At 42.7% G+C, this 21343-nt stretch overlaps 1 protein-coding gene across 1 annotated transcript in view; it reads left to right on the top strand.

The window, feature by feature from the left end:
• PPFIA1 (PTPRF interacting protein alpha 1) overlaps positions 1-21343 on the top strand; it is a 177937-nt gene that overhangs the window by 43372 nt on the left and 113222 nt on the right. The window contains 1 exon segment of the mRNA XM_073604239.1: positions 20710-20811. Within this exon segment, the coding sequence (XP_073460340.1) occupies positions 20710-20811 (102 nt within the window).

The raw sequence follows: 21343 nt of genomic DNA, 5'->3' as shown, positions 1-21343 counted from the left end.
CTGAACAGATGGTCCCAGGTTTGGTTTGCAGCCAACGGCCAGTGCGGGAACACATAGCTAGCCTTTTGTGTCCCACTGAGTCATCTGGGCACAAAATGGTCATACAGTACACACTGCATGGTGCACAACTCTTCATTACAGTATTAAGCTGAAGTAATAGTTTATTTTTAATATCTGTCCTCACCTCTAGTATTTACCTTTTTTAGGGTCATTCATACATCACATTCCCATACTTGCAAGTTTAAAGGGGTTGTAAACCTTTGTGTTTTTTCACCTTAAAGGGGTTGTAAAGGTTCGTGTTTTTTTTATAGGATGTATTAAGGTGAAAAAACACCTGTCAGTGACCAGCCCCCCCCCGCCCTGTTTTTTACTTACCTGACCCCTCAAACTTGACCCACGGGGACATGCTGTCTCTCTGACTGGGGTTCTCTGCTGTTAATAGATTGATAGCAGCACAGCCATTGGCTCCCGCTGCTGTCAATCAAATCCAATGACGCGGGCGCTGGGGGGGTGGGGCCGAGTCATACATTTCGCGGCTATGGGATGCTGGATTCGGGAGCGCGCCAGCAAGGTAACCCCCCTCAGGAGAGCGCTTCTCCTAGGTGGTTATCTGATGTGGGGAGGAGCCGCGAGAGCCGCCGGGGGACCCCAGAAAACCAGGATCGGGGCCACTCTGTGCAAAACGAGCTGCACAGTAGAGGCAAGTATGACACATTTTTTGTTAAAAAAAAAAAAAAAAAAAAAACACCAAACCCTTACAAACACTTTAAAGCGGTCTTAAACCCAAAACCAAAAATGTAATATATTGTAGCTTACCAGTCGTCTTTTTTTTTTGTCTTCTTTTTTTCACCTTATCTGGCACCCTATTGAAGAGATTCCCTACTCCAGAAGAAGGAGCACCTTGGGACAGTATCATTGTCAGTGTGAGGGTAGGGGAGTGTTGGAGGATAGGGATAAAGAATATATATATATATATATATATATATATATATATATATATATATATATATATATATATATATATATATATATATATATATATATATATATATATATATATATATATATATATTTTGAGCACCCAAGCCGAGCTGCAGCTCCCTGTGTTCATTCATTCTAACTGACTTTGACAGCAGCAGGAGCCATTGGCGCCACTGCTGTGTCTCAGCCAATCAGGAGGGAGAGTCTTGGAGGGCCCGAGACACTCTCGTGGACATCGCTGGACAGAGATGGGCTCAGGTAAGTATTAGGGGGGCGGGGCTGCTGCTGCACACAGAAGGCCCTTTATCTTAAAGCATAGAATGCATTAAGTGAAAAAAAATCTTCTGACTTTACAACCACTTTAAATACACAAACACATTGAAGCCAAACTCCAGCTAATACTTTATAATCAGTTGCAGCAAACAGTGGTTTTAAATAAATAAAGGCTGATCATTGTAAGCACCACTGCTAGTGATAAATGGTTTGTCTCATCTCTGTAGCCGGTGCATTCTGCTGGAGAGCTTGTTCTTTAGTAAAACACTTACTGATCTAATCACCAGAGGAAAATAGCCTAAAAAAGAAAATGAATGCAGCCATCACATCTAAGAAATGGCAATATAATTGTTTGCTTTTTGGTTTAATACCACTGTTGAAATACAAGATACTATTATTATACAAAAAAAAAAAAAAAATAGATATAGATAAAATAAAATACTTTTTTTGTGGTGCGGGGGGTTTAAGGGAGAAGTTGCACGTTATTCACATTTCTTAGATTTTGTTTTTTTTTTTGGTCATGTATAGACCTTAAGCCAGCCTTACACGGTGCAAATTGCAGGACAGAAATGTGCGCAATTCCCCCATCAACGCTGACAGGGGAATCCCTCCTGCCAAGCAATTGTCTAAGCCCAGTAGGGTAAGCCGTCCCCGCTGGGAGAAGTCAGTGATTATTGCTAGCGGCTATAGCAGCCGCTAGTGATTATCGCACGTGAATATAGCAGGCTGGTTGTACCTCAGTTGATTCTCATTGTAGTTGTGTTCTCTCTCCTAAAATCTGTTGAAATGACAGAGCCATATGGGGGAATGCATTCTTTTTAAAGAGGTTGATTTACAAAAAGAATAGAGGCTGCTCAGTTAGCAAAGTGAATAATCGCTTTGAAACTGAATGTTGACTTTACAGATAGTAAGGTAAAACCTTGATTACCGATGTCATGTGCTAGCAAAAATTGAGTTTTTTTTCCCCGGGCACATATTCAGTATGCTTGGGATCATTTGCATGAACATTTTTGGAAAATTGTTGTGCGTAACAAGTGCTGAAACCGTACATGCTCAACAGTTGCCACAGTTTGATTCCTCAGTCATTTGCATTATTACATTTTATCATACGCTGTATGGCCAAGCATCCCTTCAATTATACAAGTCATGTGATGGCATGCTGCTTTCATGCACTCACTGCAGTCATTTAAAGCCCATGCCATAGTTCATGTGATTGTTGTAAGATAGAAGAATTATTTTTGTTCCCCTTTTTCTAAATTTTCAGTGTTGGCCCCAATTCACACTACTGCATGTTACGAATAGAACAGACCATTCATTTTAATGGGTTGTCCTACACTCTGCAAACCTGGAATAGAAGCTAAGGCAGGGGTCTCAAACTGACGGCCCTCCAGCTGTTGCGAAACTACAAGTCCCATGAGGCATTGCAAGGCTGACGGTTACAAGCATGACTCCCACAGGCAGAGGCATGATGGGACTTGTAGTTTCTCAACAACTGGAGGGCCGCCAGTTTGTGACCCCTGAGTTAAGGTATCATTTCCAGCTTTCCGCAATCTTCTAACAGTGCAATGCCACACATTTTGTATTCACGCAAACCTTTTTTGGGGTGCTGGTAAATAATGGCATCACAAGCCCAAATACTACAAAATGGGTAGGGGAAAAATATCCTCAGATCAAAAAGATAGTTGCGCATCTTTGCTGCATTTTGTCGCAAACCCATTGAAATGGATAGGCTACCCTAGGCACAAAATATGGCAACACACCTCTGGCGTTGCGCTACAGTAGTATGACTGGCACGCAGTGTGTGTGTTATTACAGTACTCGTTTGGCAATTAAAAAAAAAAAAAAAATCTCTACAGGTAGGAATTGGGCATTTTGCTATGAACGATTTTATTTATTATAGACATCTATATAGTGGCAACAATTTATACAGCATTATATATACTCCACATTCTCTGCCCTCAAGGAGCTTATCATCTAAGGTCCCTGTCTCTTCCATGCGCATGTACACATACTATGACCAATTTTGACAGGAGCCAATTAACCTACCTGCATGTCTTTGTGCTGTAGGTGGAAAGTGGAGTACTCAGAGGTACCCACATAAGCACATGGAAGACCTTCAAGCCCCATGTAGCTAGTGTCATGGTCTAGGGCAGTGTTTCTCAACTCCAGTCCTCAAGGCGCCCCAACAGGTCATGTTTTCAGGCTTTCCATTATTTTGCACAGGTGATTTGATCAGTTTCACTGCCTTAGTAATTACCACAGCCATCTCATCTGAGGGAAAACATGACCTGTTGGGGCGCCTTGAGGACTGGAGTTGAGAAACACTGGTCTAGGGGCCTCAGAGATGCAAGACAGAAGTGCCAACCACTGAGCCACCACGCATCTTATATGGTTATTGCATAGAATGGTAGCATAGTCTGATAATGGTCAGCAAGTAAACTAAAGGCAAAAAGGGTTGGAAGTAGATTTTTGGTAATGCTATTAAATATCAAATGATCCATCCAGTCTCCATGTTCACATACAACATCCTGTTTATGTAGTATGTCCAACATTGCCTTTCATGCATGCCTTTCTGGCCTTTTTTGTTAATGTTTGACTAATGAACAGCTTGGAGACCCCGTGTACATGCAGCCTTAGCAAAGAAAGGTTTGCATGGAAGAAAACCGCGTGTACGGTTTAGGCCAAGGAAGTTAGCCGTGAGAAACTTGGGTCATCCTAGGCAGTAGGGCTTTGGCTCCTGAACATTAGGCTCATTCACATTCATTGAGCGATGAGACAAAAGGTTTCCAGACTCAGGATAATGGAAAGACTGCGGTTAGCAACTTAGAATCAATTCTCAGATACAATCTTTTCCATTTCATTATCGTAGCGCTGTTCCTTTGAAACCTGTCTTCTGGGCTCCATTAATGTATGCACTGTATCGGCTTCTTTCGTTATTTTTTTTTTTTCTCTTTAAGGACAACCTGAACCTAATTTAAATTTCCTGAGTAGGAACTTTTTACGGTGCAGAAAATGTTCTTGCCAAATTCAGGACAAAAAAATGTTCGCTGAGTGCTAGAAGGGAAGCTTATTCTTTAGGCTTATGCCATTAATATATACCTTTTTCAGGACCCCTGAGACGGAGCAGTGACCAACCTGTTACAGAATGAATCTAGGAAAATACAAAACACTGTCCATTTAAAGTGTTAACCTAAAAAAAAAAAATCCTGTCCCTTTTTAAAAGCATGTTATTGTCAGGAACCATGAATCAGACTGAGACAGAAGTACAGTTAAATCACATGTGTTTGTTAATAATAATAATAATAATAAAGGTAAACTTAGTCAAAACATAGCCGGTGTTCTGGAACGGATGGTCAGACAAGCCAAAACGTCAGGGAGCCAGAGATGAGCGGATCTGGAGCCAGAAGGAATGTCAGCCAAGAGTCTTTAACAGGAACACAGGAGAGCATCTCTAGAGATGTGACCAAGGCCAGAGATCATCTGGACTGGATGGCTTAAGTAGGCAGGACTGACGAGCAGGATATCAACAGGTGAGTCATTGTGGAGAGATGGGAGCTGGCAATTAGCCGACAGCTGAGCGGCCACCTTTAAGAAGGAAGGGCCAAGCCCGGCCCTGACAATTATACAGCACAGTGCTTGTGCTGTGTAATTTGTGCCCCCCCCCCCCCCACGTATCTCCTGAAATACCTGGCTTATCCTGACAGTTTCTACCCTCGCCTCTGTAAACTGACCACGGTTTATCGTGGCTGCTGAGTCCTGACACCGTGGTCAGTTTACGTGCCTCTGTCACCTGATCTCTTTGGTCTGCTCTCCCACCTCCCCTCCCTACCTGTCAGCTAGTGACAGTGTCCGCCCCTTCTGCTGCTGAAATAACATGTATACTGTCATACTATCCAGTGTGTGTGATTTATAAAAAAAACAAAAATGCAGATTATACCTAAATTCAGAGCTCCGCTCAAATGACCAACCAGCTCTCTCCTCCTGTCCTCTTCTTCTCTCATCCCGCCTGATGTCAGTGGGGGAATCTCGGCCCTGCCCGCTGCAGCTGTCAGATGGGGAGAAGAGAGAGGCGGCCGGTCATGTGAGCGCCGAGCGGTGCTTTGAAATGCGGTATAATGTGCATTTTTTTTTTTCTAAATCGCGCACACACACAGGGGGACACAGAGTGGATAGTATAATTTAGTCAGAGTGGCTTAACGGCCACTTTAAGTGGTTTTGCTTCAAAAGCCACAGAATTATTTCCCAGTTCATTTGATGATTTTGCCCAAAATCGCTCTTTATATTGGCCTTTTTCAACTAAGGTTCCTCCAGAGCAGTGGCAGCTGGTGCCCCCCAAACCCCCCAGTCATGGCCTCTGGGTGTATTTTATATGATAGAGACAGAATATCAACCACATATCCTGAAAAAAATACATAAAACACGCTGTAAATTAAGTTGCAGTTCAGTGGGTAAAATAAGTATTTGACCCCCAAGCAAAACATAACTTAGTACTTGGTGGAGAAGCCCTTACTGGTAAGCACAGAGGTGAGACATTTCTTGTAGTTGGTTACCAAGTTTGCACACATCTCAGGAGGGATTTTGGTTTACTCTTTACAGATTTACTCTGAATCCTTAAGGCTTCTTGGCTGTTGCTTGGCATCTCGAAGTTTCTGCTCTTGCCATAAATTTTCTATAGGATTAAAGAGGAACTGCAGTCTGCTCACATAATAAATAAATAAATATAGATATAGATAGATAGATATATAGATATATAGATAGAGAGATAGAGATATATAGTATACTGTGATTCTGTACTTGCCAAATATGCTGCATAAATCTCCCTCCACGGAGTCTGGCTGCAGCCATTTCAACTGTGGGCAGCTGAAGCTGCTGCCTGTTCACTTCCGGGATTTACACAGAGGCACACCTCCAGCTCTGCAGCTCTTCAGCTCTTATTGGCCCCGTTTTAACTCAACCCCCCCCCCCCCTCCCTTCCCTTCCCTTCCCTTCCCTTCCTGGCAAACACTTACAAGAGTGAGAGCTGTGCATGATGCCATAAGCCTAGGCTTTTTACTAGACAAACAGTTGGCTGTACAGGCAGTCCCCAAATTACAAACATCCGACTTGCATACAACTTCTATTTACAAATGGAGGGAGACGACAGGAATTGAGAGGAAATCTACCCCTAGGAAGGGAAATTCACTCCTGTAAGAGTTATGGGAAAAAGGTGTCTCCACTGAAGCTTTATCACCAATCCTTGTTTCCACAACAATCCAAAAGTTTTAAAATCCAACTGTCATTGTGACAAAGTGAGGTGAAATCTTCTGAACAGGGGAACAGACAGCAAAACAAACGTTACAGGGGTGATAACCCTTCCCTATGCTATCCAAAAAGCTTAAAAATAGTTTTTTTGGCTGGAGTTACACCTAAAAAATGTACCTGTTCCGACTTACAGATTCAACTTAAGAACAAACCTACAGACCCGATCTTGTTTGTAACCCGGGGACCACCTGGTATAAGTTATTTACTGGCAGAAAAAAAATGTTTTACTATCCAAAGTTTAAAACGACAAGGGAAGAAGATTTAATAGATGGAAAGATAAAAAAAAATGACTGAAGGTCCACTTTAAGGTCTGGAGACTGGCTAGACCTCTCCATGATCTTAATGTGCTGCTTCTTGAGCCACTCCTTTGTTGCCTTGGCGGTATGTTTTGGGTATCATTGTCATCCTGGAAGACCCATCTACAACCCATCTTCAGTGTTCTGGCTGAGGGCAGAAGGTTCTCATCCAAGTTCTCATCCCGTCTGTTGGCTCCTCAATGCGGCAAAGTCGGCCTGTACATTTAGCAGAGAAACAGCCCCAAAGCATAATGTTTCCACCTCCGGGCTTCATTGTAGGGATGGTGTTCTTAGGGTCATAGTCAGCGTGTTTTTTTTTTTTTTTTTTTTTTTTTTTTTTTCCAAACGAGACAAGCTCAATTTTTATTATCTCTGACCACAGCACTTTATCCCAATCCTTCTCTGAATCATTTAGGTGTTTATTGGCAAATGAGGATTCCAGGAAGTAAATGGTACATGACTCATCTGCCCTTATTTAAGATGGCCACAGCTAGAAATGCTAGAGGGGTGATTTCTCAGCAAAATCAAGCAGGCACATGGATTGGGGGAGGTTGCTTTGAATAATAAAAAATCATAACTTTTTTGTTTGTGGCGCTCAGATAAAGTGTAGTTCTGCTTTAACTTACAAGGTGAGTGAGCAGCAGTGACTTTATTCCTGGAAGCTCCTGCACAGAGGCAAAGTTCAACGCTGGATTACTGCACAGATCTGAAGAAAATTCATAACAATCGTATCTAGACAATATATGCTTGTCTCAAAGTTCAAGTGATTGTAAAGTCTCGTGTGTGTTATATTTTCTTTTAAAAAAAAACAAAAAAAAAAACAAACATGTTATACTTACCTGCTCTGTGCAGTAATTTTTCCCTGGGCATCCCCGATCCTCCTCTTCTCGGGTCCCTCTTTGGCTCTCCTGGCCCCTCCCTCCTGTCCAGTGCCCCCACAGCAAGCAGCTTGCTATGGGGACAGCCGAGCCACAGCTCTCTGTATCCATTTAGATACTGAGCTGGTGTTTGGCCCCGCCCCCTCTCTCTCTCCTGATTGGCTAACTGACTTGGACAACCGCGGGAGCCAATGGCACCGCTGCTGTGTTTCAGTCAATCAGTGGGAGAGTCCCGGACGGCCGAGGGACTCGCAGACAGAGATGGGGCTCAGGTAAGTAGTAGGGTGGCTGCTACACACAGAAGGCAAAAAACCCTTCTGCCTTTACAACCCATTTCAGCTTTCAGGATTAATTCCACAGATTCTGCAAATACAGGGCTCAAGTGGGGGCTTCTTTTAAAGCCCATTTATTGCTTGTTTACAATATGTTTCCTTAAAGCGGAGTTCCACCCAAAAGTGGAACTTCCACTCCTCTAAATCCTCCTCCCCTTCGGTGCACCTTTCGAGGGGGAGGGGTGGATAGGATACCTGTCTTTGACAGGCATCCTTTCCCACTTCCGGGAGCCTCAGCCGCCACTATTGATGTCATGGTCGGTGCTCCCTCCTCATTCCCCTGTCGCTGGGCCAGTTGACAAGAGGAGCGGCCCTCGTGCGTGCGCAGTGGGGTTACCCGCAATGGCGGCGGCAGCACCCGACAGCTGGTGGAAACATCAGCAGCAGTGCCGACATTGCTGGATTCCAGGACAGATAAGTGTTCGATTATTAAAAGTCAGCAGCTGCAGTATGTGTAGCTGATGGTTTTTAAGTTGTTTTTTTTTTTTTTTTTCTTTTGGCAGACCTCCACTTTAAGATGAACTTAGATGGGTCGTAATTTGTCTGGTTCAGCAGGAACCAGCTGAATTTTGATCTATGTATGGTCAGGCTGGTTATACTTAAAGTGGAGTTCCAGGCTTTTTATGTTTATTAAAAGTCAGCAGCTACAAAAAGTGTAGTTGCTGACTTTTAATAAACAGACACTTACCTGTTCCACGGTCCAGTGATGCGGCTGAACGGAGCGTCCCTCCTCTCCGCTGGCGCCTCCATTGCCACTCTGGGCACCTGGCCGTGACAGCTTTCAGGTTCACGGCCGGGCACGCATGGCGCATGCCCGAGGCGCGTTGCGCTTCCGGAATGAACAGGCGATCTCCTGGGACCTGTCACGTGTCCCAGGAGATCGCCTAGAGGGAGGGCAGAAGGAGGACGTGAGACAGGAAGTCCCCCTTCTAACGAAGCCCCCACTCCCCCCCCCCCCCCCCAAAAAAAAAATTACATGGAGTGCTTAAAGCGGAAGTTCCATTTTTGGGTGGAAGTCCGCTTTAAGTCGATATGACTTTAGTACAACCATCCTGTCGGATATTTTTCATTCAATCCCTACATGTTGAGTTGACAGCCTGGCTTATGCTTTTGCTGTTGTCCAAGAGGAAATATGGAAGCTCCCAATCTGGGGTTAACTGGTCTTCAGGAGACAGTTTTTGTAGACTGTTTATGCACTGGTGAGAAGTTTTACAAGCTTAAAGTGTTACTAAACCACAACCGTAAAATCAATCTGTATATGCAGTAAAACATGCTTGTTATACTCGCTGTGGAACCCAAGGGGTTAATCCTCTACATTGTGTAAAAAGACTGAGCCTGTCTTCTCTGATCCTCCCCTTCCACTGTCCCTAATCAATCTCACGATAAGATGGTTACTCTGCACATGCTCAGTTTGGTGTGTATTGCTAGAGTGTTTGTTGATCCAATCAGCACTGTCCAGAGAGAGTCAGGAGTCATACAGCCTCATAGGACAGAGTAGAATGAAAACTTCTCCTACAAGCTTTAACCAGACACTGATAGAAGTCACAAGACTGCTATATACTGCTGATGAGAATTTATTTAGCATTTTATATTTAACAAAATAATTGCATTTCCATATTCTGTGTACTGTGGGAGACCAGACATAGTGAATGCAGACACACCTATTTTTATTTAATTTCTCGAAACACACATCTCCTGCTTTAGCCCTGGGTCCCACCGGTGCGATTTTCGAAGTTGCGCTACTTCAGCATGACTTTAAAGCAGTGCAATTTTGTGTGCTGCTTGCAGATATCTGTGCAACTTAATTAAACAGATGCCAATGCACAGAAATGGTGCAGGAACCTTTTTTCAAAGTTTCTGTCACTTGAGTCGCAGCAATTTGAACGGTTCCATTGCCACAAATGGGGGTGGGACTTGTCATGCGACTTTGAACTGTCAAGTCGCGCGACAAATCGCACTGGTATGACCCGGGGCTTATAGAATAGGTTGATTTCTGTTTCTGCTGGCTAGATCAAAATGAGCCATGTGACCCACTACCTCCCATGATTTTCACTTAAAAAAAAAAAAAAAAAAAAAAATGTTGGTTTTCTTTCTGCGTTTACTGTTTGGAATGTGTTACCAGATTGGCTCAGAAACTCAAGAAATGCATATTTTTAGATCTAAAAAGTCAGTAGTAAACAGAGGGTAATCCAATCTGTTGTGCTGCTTTTGTCCTTTGCATTGTTCTCCAGTATGTAAAACCCAAATAAATGACATTAAATCTGCTGAAAGGCAGCATCTGGTTGTTGTGGAAAGGATAACCTCAGCTGACCCATATATAATAGTCAGTGGGTCAGATGAGGCGAGGACCACCCTTCACTGGATAATATTGAGGGTTGACTGTTGCTGTTAGGTCTTGGTGTTCACTGCTTAACTGATTTTCTTAAAGATAAAAAAAAAACATAAAACAATACAGGAGATCTGCAGGCACAGCACTCGTTTCCTCCCTGCCTACTTGTCTGTAGAGAGTTGAATGGGAAATGTTGAAGCATGTAGCTTTTGACACAGAACTGGAATAAGCTGCACTATTTTATTAGGAACAGATCTGTAAATGGTTTTCTTACTTGGAATTTGGATGCATGGTATTTCTGGCACTACTCAATTGCTATTTTCTCTTCAAAATCTTAGACACTGGGAAGTTGGGGGTGTGCTAAAGTGAAGAGCAAGTAATGCTCCAGATTTGTTTAAAAAAAAATTCCCTTACAGCATAGTCCCCTTTCACACGGGCTTTCCGATCAGATCCGCCTGTCAGTTTTTCAGGCGGACCTGATCGGACGCTCCATGCACCTCTATGGAGAATCGGATCGGATGAAAATGGACCACCTGTCCATAGAGGACAGCAGGGCTTTGACAGGTCAATCTCCACACAGTGAGCGGAGACGGACCTTTTACCTGCCTGCTCAGCGTGAATTAGCAGATCGATCCCTGCTGAGCAAAGTGGATTCCATACATAGACAAGCCCGTGTGAAAGGAGCCTTAATCTGGCCATTAGAGCTGCACAATTCTGGCCAAAATGAGAATCACGATTTTTGCTTAGCATAAAAAGATTACGATTCTCTCACGATACTCGCAACGTAAAATCTTTCACATTGTACAAAAAAAAGTGCTAACTTTACTGTTATTAATTTTTTTCAAAATTACATTTGAAAGACCACTGCGCAAATACAGTGTGACATAAAGTATTGCAACAACCACAATTTTATTCTCTAGGGTCTCTACTAAAAAATATATAGGGGGTTCTAAGTAATTTTCTAGCGAAACAAAATGATTTTAACATGAAACCAGCAAATGTCAGAAAAAGGTTTAGTGTTTAAGTGGTTAAACTTTTTTTCACTTACACACAGGTTTATTCCATTGACACATTGTTACAATGTTTATACTTAAAGCGGGAGTCCCGCGAAAAAATTTTTTTTAGATGTCAGCAGCTGCAAATACTGCAGCTGCTGACTTTTAAAATAAGGTCACTCACCTGTCCCGGGGTCCAGCGATGTCGGCACCCGGGACCGAACCGTCCCTCAATCCTCGGGTGCTGCCGCCGCCATTCTCAGTGAGGGAATCAGGAAGTGAAGCGTTGCGGCTTCACTTCCCGATTCCCTACTGCGCATGCGCGAGTCGCGCTGCGCTTTCTCAATGGTCCCCGCTATCTCCTGGGACCTGTGTCTTTCCCAGGAGACAGCGAGGGAGTGCGGGAGGGGGCGTGACTCCCATGGGAGTCTATTCCTGGAAGTGGGTGCAGATACCTGTCTTAGACAGGTATCTGCACCCCCCCTCCCTCCTGAAAGGTGCCAACTGTGACACCGGAGGGGGGAGGAATCCGATGAGCGGAAGTTCCACTTTTGGGTGGAACTCCGCTTTAAGTTCAACTGATAAAGAATGTTTGAGGAAAGAGAAAAATATCCTGGACGGCCGCACACCATAGAAGGCATCTTTATTGATATGAAGAAATAAAATCCAAATGCAGTCACCTCATGTACAGGGAGGAACAGGAAAGATAGCTAACATGTTTCACGCCCCATCATGGCGCTTATTCATAGCTCTGAATAAGCGCCATGATGGGGCGTGAAACATGTTGGCTATCTTTCCTGTTCCTCCCTGTACATGAGGTGACTGCATTTGGATTTTATTTCTTCATATCAATAAAGATGCCTTCTATGGTGTGCGGCCGTCCAGGATATTTTTCTCTTTCCTCAAGCTTGTGCAGAGCCAGCACCTGTGAGTTCCATTAGGGCGGGTGTCTTGATATGGATTTGAGAGATTGGAGCGGCAATCTTTTGCTTATGATAAAGAATGTTGGCAGACTTTCCGTTTGTTTCCTTCTTTTCTTTTGATGGCTGTGGCTTCAGAAGAGCAGAGAGAATTCTTTGCATAGCAAGAATTGTGGAACGCTTTAGTCAGGATCGCGATAACGATTCTTGACGATTAATCGTGCAGCTCTACTGGCCATACACTGATCCCAAATAAACCCGCAGAAAGCTTGGCATCAGGCTGGGTTCACACACATGCAGTTTACCTGCATCCATTTCGCATGACAAGCAAGTGTGACCGACTCTTAATGTCCGGGGCGGCTCCAGATGGAAAAAGGGTCCGGTGTGTCTTTGGGTCGGGTCCAAGTGTGAATTCAGGCTGAAATTCGGACCAGGAACTTTAGAGCTGTACGATTCTGGATAAAATGAGAATCAGGAATTTATTTTTTTTGCTTAGAATAAAGATCACGATTCTTGGTGTAACATCTCTCACATTAAAGAATGGGCTAACTTTACTATTTTTATTTATTTTATTTTTTTTAATTCATTGAAGTATAATTTCTCGTAAAAAAAAAAAAAAAAAAAAAATGCTTTTGAAAGACCGCTGCGCAAATATAATGTCACATAAAATATTGCAACAATCTTCATTTGATTCTTTAGGGTCTCTGTGTATATATGTGTGTCTGTTTGTATAGATATATATAAATATTATCTATCAAAAAATACATATTTGAACTTTTAAGCAACAAGTGTCAAAAAACAGTTTAGTGGTTAAACTGACCTAATTTACAGACGGAAGTTCAGTCCTCTAATCTAAATGAATCAATAGAGCCGGTCCAGTGTCCAGCGGCGAAAGCGCTGCAGAGGAGTCAGCTGACCACGGCTGGGAAGTGACATCACCCATAGAGGTACTTTGGGGCTTCTGTTGTCTGCTGTGTCCTCTGCGCCCGCTGACAGCTCAGTGTGTGACAGGGCAGCTTCAGAAAAGGTATGTATAGTGATTTCTTCTTTACAGGGCTAGATAGGTTATTCTTCGATCGTGGATGCAAGTAGATTCAGAGATTTTAGTGTTAGGGTGGACTTCTACTTTAAGCTGGCCATAGATGGATTCGATACAGGTCCCTTGAATGGTGAAATCTATTGCCAGGACATTGTGTTCTGACAGCGGCACCTGCAGCTGTCAGAATACACTAATCAGCAGCTAACTGGTGGAAAATGTTCTAACCTGTCCCTACGACAGAAGTCCAGTATGCAGTTCTGTTTTGGTCGCCGTCTAAATACCAAAATGGTGACATTTGATAGGATGCAATCACTGTTTAGCCAGAGATTTTCCACCCTGCTCCTTTTGATTTGGAAATAAACTTTTGTGGAGCTGGGTGATGCCAAAAGGGCCACCCCTGCTTGAATTGTGGTCATTTCCCAAGGATAGTCTTCTTTGATAGAACGTATTGTGAGTCGTTTTAATTTAGCTTATGCCAAGGTTTTGTTTCTATGTGTGCAGATATTTGCACATGTGTGCCATGTATTGCAATGTTTGCTCCTCTGGAAGGCAACGATTCCATGAAATTTTCCTTGATGTCATGTCTTTATGAACATCATAATTGTCCTGCTGTTGCTGTTTGTACATTTTGTCTTTATTTTACTAAAAAAAAAATATATATATATATATATATATATATATATATATAATATATATATATTTTATGTTCCATAGTAGTCAGCTAATCTTGCATGGATTTGTGACAAACGTTCTGCAGGTTCCTATCCGTGTCCTTTCTGGAGCACAGGTCAGTCTGGTACACATCTACATTTTTTAGAATGAATGCCAAGGAGTAGTTACTCATGATCAGACTTAAGTATTGTATTAACACTGCAGTCCTGACATTCCTGTACATTATAATAAGTACTTTATCAGAGGCTAGAGCATATCTGAAGACATTCACCCCCCACCCTTTACTTTACACTTTAATACTTAACTCACTTTTTTTTTTTGGTTAAAAATGACAAACGTACCATACTTGCCTGCTCTGTGTAATGGTTTTTCACAGAGCAGAGCCTGATCCTCCTCTTCTCAGGTCCCTCTTCGGTGCTCCTGGCCCCTCCCTCCTGTTGAGTGCCCCCACAGCAAGCGGCTTGCTATGGGACACCGGACCCAAGCCACAGCTCCTTTGTATCCATTCAGACTCGGTGCCTGCGGCCCGGCCCAGTCTCCCCTCTCTCCTCATCTGCTCACTGACTTTGACAGCAGCGGGGGCCAATGGCGCTTTGCTGCTGTCTCAGCCAATAAGGATGGAGAGTCCCAGACAGCCGAGTTTCTCAGGCAAGATCACTGGCTTGAGATGGGGCTGTACACTGAAGGCTTTTTATCTTAATGCATAGAATGTATTAAGATAAAAAAACCTTCTACCTTTACAACCCCTTTAAGGCTCCATTCACACTTTGAGATTTTATGAGGCGATCAATGCACAGGTGCCATTATTTCTTAATGGCACCCCAAGCGCGATGTGATTCTGCCATGGGATTGCATCAAGTGCAAATCAAGCCTTTCAAAAAGTCATTTGAAAAGGAGCCGGGGCTTCTTTTCAGTCAACAGTGATGTGTAGGGAAAGTAAATGGGCTGGCACTATGTGAAATGCGAATCACTCCACAATATCGAGTAGCGGAAGCGCTCGTTCCTGCTACGTGATGTGAATGAGGCCTAAAACGGAGGGTATAAGTTTTAACATAGTATGTTCTGATCAACAACAAAAACACAACCCCTTTATATCCTATGGGACTCTTCACACCACTGCTCTGTGGGTGCGGTGCATCTGAGGGCCCCCCTTTCTAAAGGGGGCTTTCAGATTCCGATGGGTCCCCTGCCCACAGACCCCCACAACCACTGACCACGGTTGTGAGGGATGAGGCCCTTGTCCCCATCAGCATGGGAACAAAATGCTTTGGAGTGGGGGGGGAGCCTCCCCTTACCCAAAGCACCCCCCCATGTTGAAGGCATGTGGCCTGGTATAGTTCAGGGAAGGGGGGGGGTGCACGCTTTTTTTTTTTTTTTTTTTTTTTTTTTTCAGTACTGCATAATCATTTTTTGTTTTTTTGTGAATTGTGCTTGGTTTACCGCATGCGATAATTTATGCAAATCAGTAATGTGATACCATTATCGCATACGGTAAACATTAGTGAATTCACCCCTAGATATCAATGTCTGTATTCTGTGACATTCTAGGCACGCAAGGTTTCAAACACCTTTACAGTGATATTTGTGAGATTACAATATCTCATTTGGCAATAATGTGTTGTAACCATATAGTTTGCTGTATCGAAATTTTTTTTGGCTTGTAGCACTTTTATAGTTCTTTTCTTCCTGATTCATTTATGCTTTAAAGACTGAAACTCCCATTACACTGCAGAGTATGTTTTCCTTTTAAGCTGTTGTAAACTCATTTATTAGGATTTTGGATTAGCAGAATCTAGGGTCTTGCACTTTGCAATGTCTTGTTAGAAAGGATTTATCTGGAGGTACGTCCTTTTCTTTCTGCCAAACTCATCACGCTGGTAGTTTCCCATGCTGCTAGCCTGTAAGCCTTGCTTGGCGTCAGCTGCAGCCCATCATCATCTATTGCTCTATACGTTTGGAACTGGGGCTGAAAGGTCACTGCCCGGCGTTGTCTCCTGGAATTCCTTTACTATACTCTTGTGTTGCTCTGAGGTTCAGTCTGCTAGAAATGAACTCTGGAGCAAGACAGATTGTCATTCCTTTTCTGTAGTTTCAGTTTGTTTTAGTCACATGGCTACACAGGCCCCGGGCCCTCCGTATCCACACCGTAATATGAAAACCATTTTGTCCCTTAAGTATTTCCAAGAGCGAAGATATCTGCTGACTTGCAGCCATTAAGATTCGATATTGATCTTTGTAATCATTAACCAGCCCAAGTAAGCAAGGAATTTACAGCTACAGTGGAAAGGTGAAACTGTTAAACCATTATAGGGACTTCCACAAGAGCTGTTATTAGGTTGTGTACAGTTGTTAGCAGTAATGGGTAAATGAAGATAAATACAAGTACCAGATAGTACACTACTGCAGCACTGGTCTTCTCCCACCTGGACTTTGTCCAGCCCTGTTTCATTGTCACGGTGGTTTAGCACATCTGCTTTGTGGCTCTGGGGCCTTTGGTTTTAGATCCTGGCCAGGACATTATCTGCATGGAGTCTGCATGTAATCCCTATGCTTGCATGGGGTTAATCTAAGTATGCCAGGTGCCTCCCACACTCCGTAGACAAATACTTAGGTTAATTGGCTGCTGTCTAATATCTAAATTGGCCCTAGTGTGTGTGTGTTTAGTATGTGATATTTGGACCTTTTTAAATTTATAGGCTTCTTGTGGTGCTCACAAAAAAAAAAAAAAGAAAGCTGTGTTTAAATACTATTTTTGTGATGGTCCCTATAAGTTCAACAGCCATGCAATGAGCTAGAGCAGGGGGTCTCCAACCTTTCTAAACTAAGGGGACAGTTTACTGTCCTTTAGACTTTTGGGGGTTGGACTGGGGCCAGTGGTAGTAGAAAGTGCCCCAGCATCAGTAAACCATGCTTCAGGCTTGGTGGTCATTGGGAGTAAAAAAAAAAATGCAGAACACCTATAGGCAGTAGGAGAACAAATTAGTGCCAAATCATTGGTATTAGTGGAATAGTGTCCTATTATTGGAATTGGTGGGAGTAATAGTGCCTCATTGTATCAGTGCGAGTAGAAAATTTCCCAGCATCAGTAAACAATGCCTTAGGCTTGATGATCATTGGGAATAAAAAAAAAAATACATAGCATCTGTGGGCGGTAAGCAGAGGGAATATTGCCCAGTCATTGGTTTTAGTGACAGGGCACTATTCCTATCAGTGGAATAGTGGCCCATCGTTAGAATTGGTGGGAGGAATAGTGGCCCATCAGTGGGAGGAATAGTGGCCCATCATTAGTATCAGTGGGAGGATTAGTGGCGCATCATTGGTATCAGTGGGAGGAATAGTGGCCTATCATTAGTATTAGTGGGGAGGGGATATTACCCCATCATTGGTATCAGTGGGAGGAATAGTGGCCCATCATTGGTATCAGTGGGAGGAATAGTGGCCTATCATTAGTATTAGTGGGGAGGGGATATTACCCCATCATTGGTATCAGTGGGAGGAATAGTGGCCTATCATTAGTATTAGTGGGGAGGGGATATTACCCCATCATTGGTATCAGTGGGAGGAATAATGGCCCATCATTACCGGTGGCAGGAATGGTGCCCCATCATTAGTATTAGTGGGGAGGGATAGTATCCCATCGTTGGTTTCAGTGGATGGAATGGTGCCTTGTTGTTTGGATCAATGGGAGAAATAGTGCTTCATACCAGTGGGAAGAATAGTACCCGAAGGGCCAGAAAAAAGGCAAACAAAGGACTGCATTGGGCCCATGGGCCAAACTTTGGAGATCACTAAGCTAGAGGAAATGCTTACACTCTTCAAATGGCTGTTTGTATGCAGCATTTTTTCCCGTATGTGTGGAGTATTTGGTGTAGGGATTATTTCAAACCTCTGTCAAATTTGTATTGGTATTTGTTTCTCCACTGGGGGGTAATTCACCCTCTCTGTGTCCTGCCGGCCATTACCCCTAGGGCAGAGGGTGATGGGAAATGCAATATTTTACAGTTGTTACCACAGCAAGAATAGCAGGGAAATCTTTCCATGTGGATGGATACCTCTTATGACAAATAGGAAGGGTTTCCCTCTTGTGCCCCCAGTACATAAAATGACACAAAGACAGCAAAAAACCTAATGGAGGCTTTATCTATTTCCTTCAATCCAAAACTTCAGAAAATGTTTGTCCTTCAATACACTTTATAGTATCGGGTGAGTGTGGGACTTGTGCTTTCTGTATATGGTCTGTAATTTTTGTTTTCATTTAAGATTAAAACATTTATCATATTATAGGTTTGGGTCTATTTGTGTTTGTGTTGTGTGTATTTGTGCAATCGTGGCTTCACAAATCATTGGTTCCTTCTTCTATTGGTGGATTTTAAAGTGTTTGTAACCCTTAGGCCTCATGTACATTACTGATGGTAAACGGACATTTAGAAGTAGTTGGGTATTTTTTTTTAAGCTGCCCCTGAACTCACCTCTGTTATCTTATCAGTACATGTACACAGGGTCGTTTATAGTCGTTTCTAGGCAGTTGGGTTTAGAAGCATTTTTGGAAAAAAAAGCTTTCAGGAGCATTTGAAACGCCAAATGCCTGTAACAGCTTGTAAACGCTGCTAAATGCGGTAACTCACGTTTAGCACCATTTCAATTACAGACATTTTTCATTTTAACGAAAAATAAATTTATATGTGTGTGTGTGTGTGTGTGTGTGTGTGTGTATATGTGCTTCTAGATGCAAACGTGGCCTGTAAAGGTGGCTATACAGATGTTTTTAGATGTCGGTCTCAAGCTGTCAAGTTAAATTGTCCAGGAGAGGTCAAACGATGTCCCGTGTACACAAAGCCTAAAAAAAAAAAAAAAAAAAAAAAAAATTGGAGCTGGTGCAATTCCTCCTCAACTGAGCTACCTCAGGCAACCTCGACCCGGCATGTGAGAATATGCATCAGGATGGTAAAAAAACCTCCTCCTACCACAGAACCGTTTAGTAGGTTTATGGTTAATGGCATCGGTAAAAAAAACAGCCTCCACATAGTGAAAAACCGTGTGGTTACAGATTTATTTGGAATAAAAATGCTTTACATAGATTTCAAGATGTATTGCATGTATAAAGCCTTTTTATTCCAAATAATCCCATAACCATATATTCTCACATGCCGGGTCGAGGTTGCTCAGCTGAGGAGGAGGAATTGCACCACTCGCTATCCAGAGCTTTGACATCTCATGCCTGATTGATGTTACCTTCTGGTAAGCGTATTTATTTTCTCCCCTTCCCCTGGGTGGTGAATGCATACACGGTTGACTCCTTTAGTCCTACACTCCTGGATTCCTTCCCATCAATATATACTAATGGATTAATGTTTTAAGCACCAATGGGACTATACTTTCAATGTTGATTTACAATTTGCACGGTGCACATTATTTAGAGACACTATGAATCAGATGATGGTGTTAGAGTTTTTTTGTATATGCTAATCACCATTTATTTTGTATATCTCAGTATGTTGATATGTCAATACTCAACATGTGATTCTTAGCGCTGCACTGTTTTCACTATATGTATGAGTCCGGCCTTAATGAAGGAGTAGCCGTTTGTATGAGCTGCTACTTGCAAAGTGAAACTAGTTTCAGAGGTTCCCACAATGGATGGATTTCTGTCTCTGGGCAAGACTTGAAAAAGTTTTCAATGGTGAAAATGTTCACTTCAAGTGAACTATAATCATTTAAAACTGAACTTCAGATATGGAATTTACTGCATTGCTACTGCTTGGACCAATGTAACCAGGTGTATGCCATACCTGTGGGGACAGTTTTGAAAGCCAAGAATCAATGTAGTAACCAAGATATCACCCCTATGCCTCTCCAGCTCTTCCAATCCGAAAACACCTTGCAATTATTGAGGGAAAAAATGCCTCAATTATTGAGGAAAAAAATGCAAAACGTTCTGTGAATAGCACCCACGCTGAGTGAGTGCCCCCCGGTTATTCTGTAGCAGTGGAGCCATTCAGCATGGGGCCCAAAAGATAGCGGTAATCGCTGTCGATCGTGTTTATGGATGCAAATGCTGGACTCGGGAGCGCGCCCACAAGGTAACCCCCCCGGGAGTGTGCTTCTCCTAGGGGGTTATCTGATGTGGGGCGGAGCTACGAGAGCCGCCGGGGGACCCCAGAAATCGAGGATCGGGGCCACTCTGTACAAAAACGAGCTGCACAGTGGAGGTAGGTATGACATGTTTAAAATAAAGCTTTAAATCACTTTAAGCTCTGACAATAAAATCCAAAAGCTGATCGGTTACTATGCACAGTTTTAGTAAATGCCCAATGTTCTCTTTTATTTCCCTATACAAATGTGGTTTTATTCTAATCAAGGCAGCAAAATGATAAAATGTGGGTACCCACTAATAGGCAAGTCTATTTGTAAAACAAAAAAAGACCTGATACAGCAAACATATGCAAATTTGGAATTTGCATCAAATGACTTCATGGTAATCATAACACTGATAACTACAATATATGCTCAATGAAAATAAATTTATAGACTTCCCTCTAAGCAATTCTGATCTCCATCAAATATTAGCAGAAATAAGAAACTGCCTTCTATTATAACAGCACTGGAAGTGTTTTAGAACAAAGTGAATTACATTAGGGCGGCAACGAAGAGTCTAAAGTGTTTTTAATAAAAGTTTATTCTTTCTTCCCGAAGGAGTTTGCAGCACTTACCAAGGAGCTCAATATCTGCCGGGAGCAACTTCTGGAACGGGAGGAAGAAATAGCCGAGCTGAAGGCTGAAAGAAACAATACTCGGGTAAGTGTATCCGGTACCCATACAAAAAGTCTCAAACCTCTTGGATACAGTTGGCAAAAATACCTGAAACTCTTGCTGTCAGTAATGATGTTACTGTGCTATATAGCATTAACACTATGGAAGGGCAACTTTATAAGGTAAAAAGTCTACGGAATTGCACAGTGCTGTCCATCTAAAACACACTTCTAAAAAGAGCATGACGATGTCCTCCATGTACTGCTGTTCCTTCAGGCCCCCCTCCACCCTTTCTTAAAATTCCTATATACTCTTATATCAGATGCACATAAATATGCAGACCACTTCTTGTTCTGGGCCAGGTGTGTTTACAGCCTGTCTGTGTGCTTCTCTTTAGCTATAAAGCACATGCATCAACCATAGAGCATAATGGGTCTGTCTCCATAGATTTACCAGGATACTTGAAAGGTTGCTGGATCATGAATTTGATGTTTTTTTTTTTTTTTTTGTCTTGGATTCTTATATTTCAGGACTCCAGAATAGCTTTCTCATCACCAGCCCCTGCCTTATATTAAGG

Source organism: Aquarana catesbeiana, linkage group LG11 (assembly GCF_042186555.1).
Source record: "Aquarana catesbeiana isolate 2022-GZ linkage group LG11, ASM4218655v1, whole genome shotgun sequence".
Classification (NCBI taxonomy): domain Eukaryota; kingdom Metazoa; phylum Chordata; class Amphibia; order Anura; family Ranidae; genus Aquarana; species Aquarana catesbeiana.
Note: the sequence above shows the minus strand (reverse complement) of the source record. Positions and strands in the feature narration are given on the sequence as shown.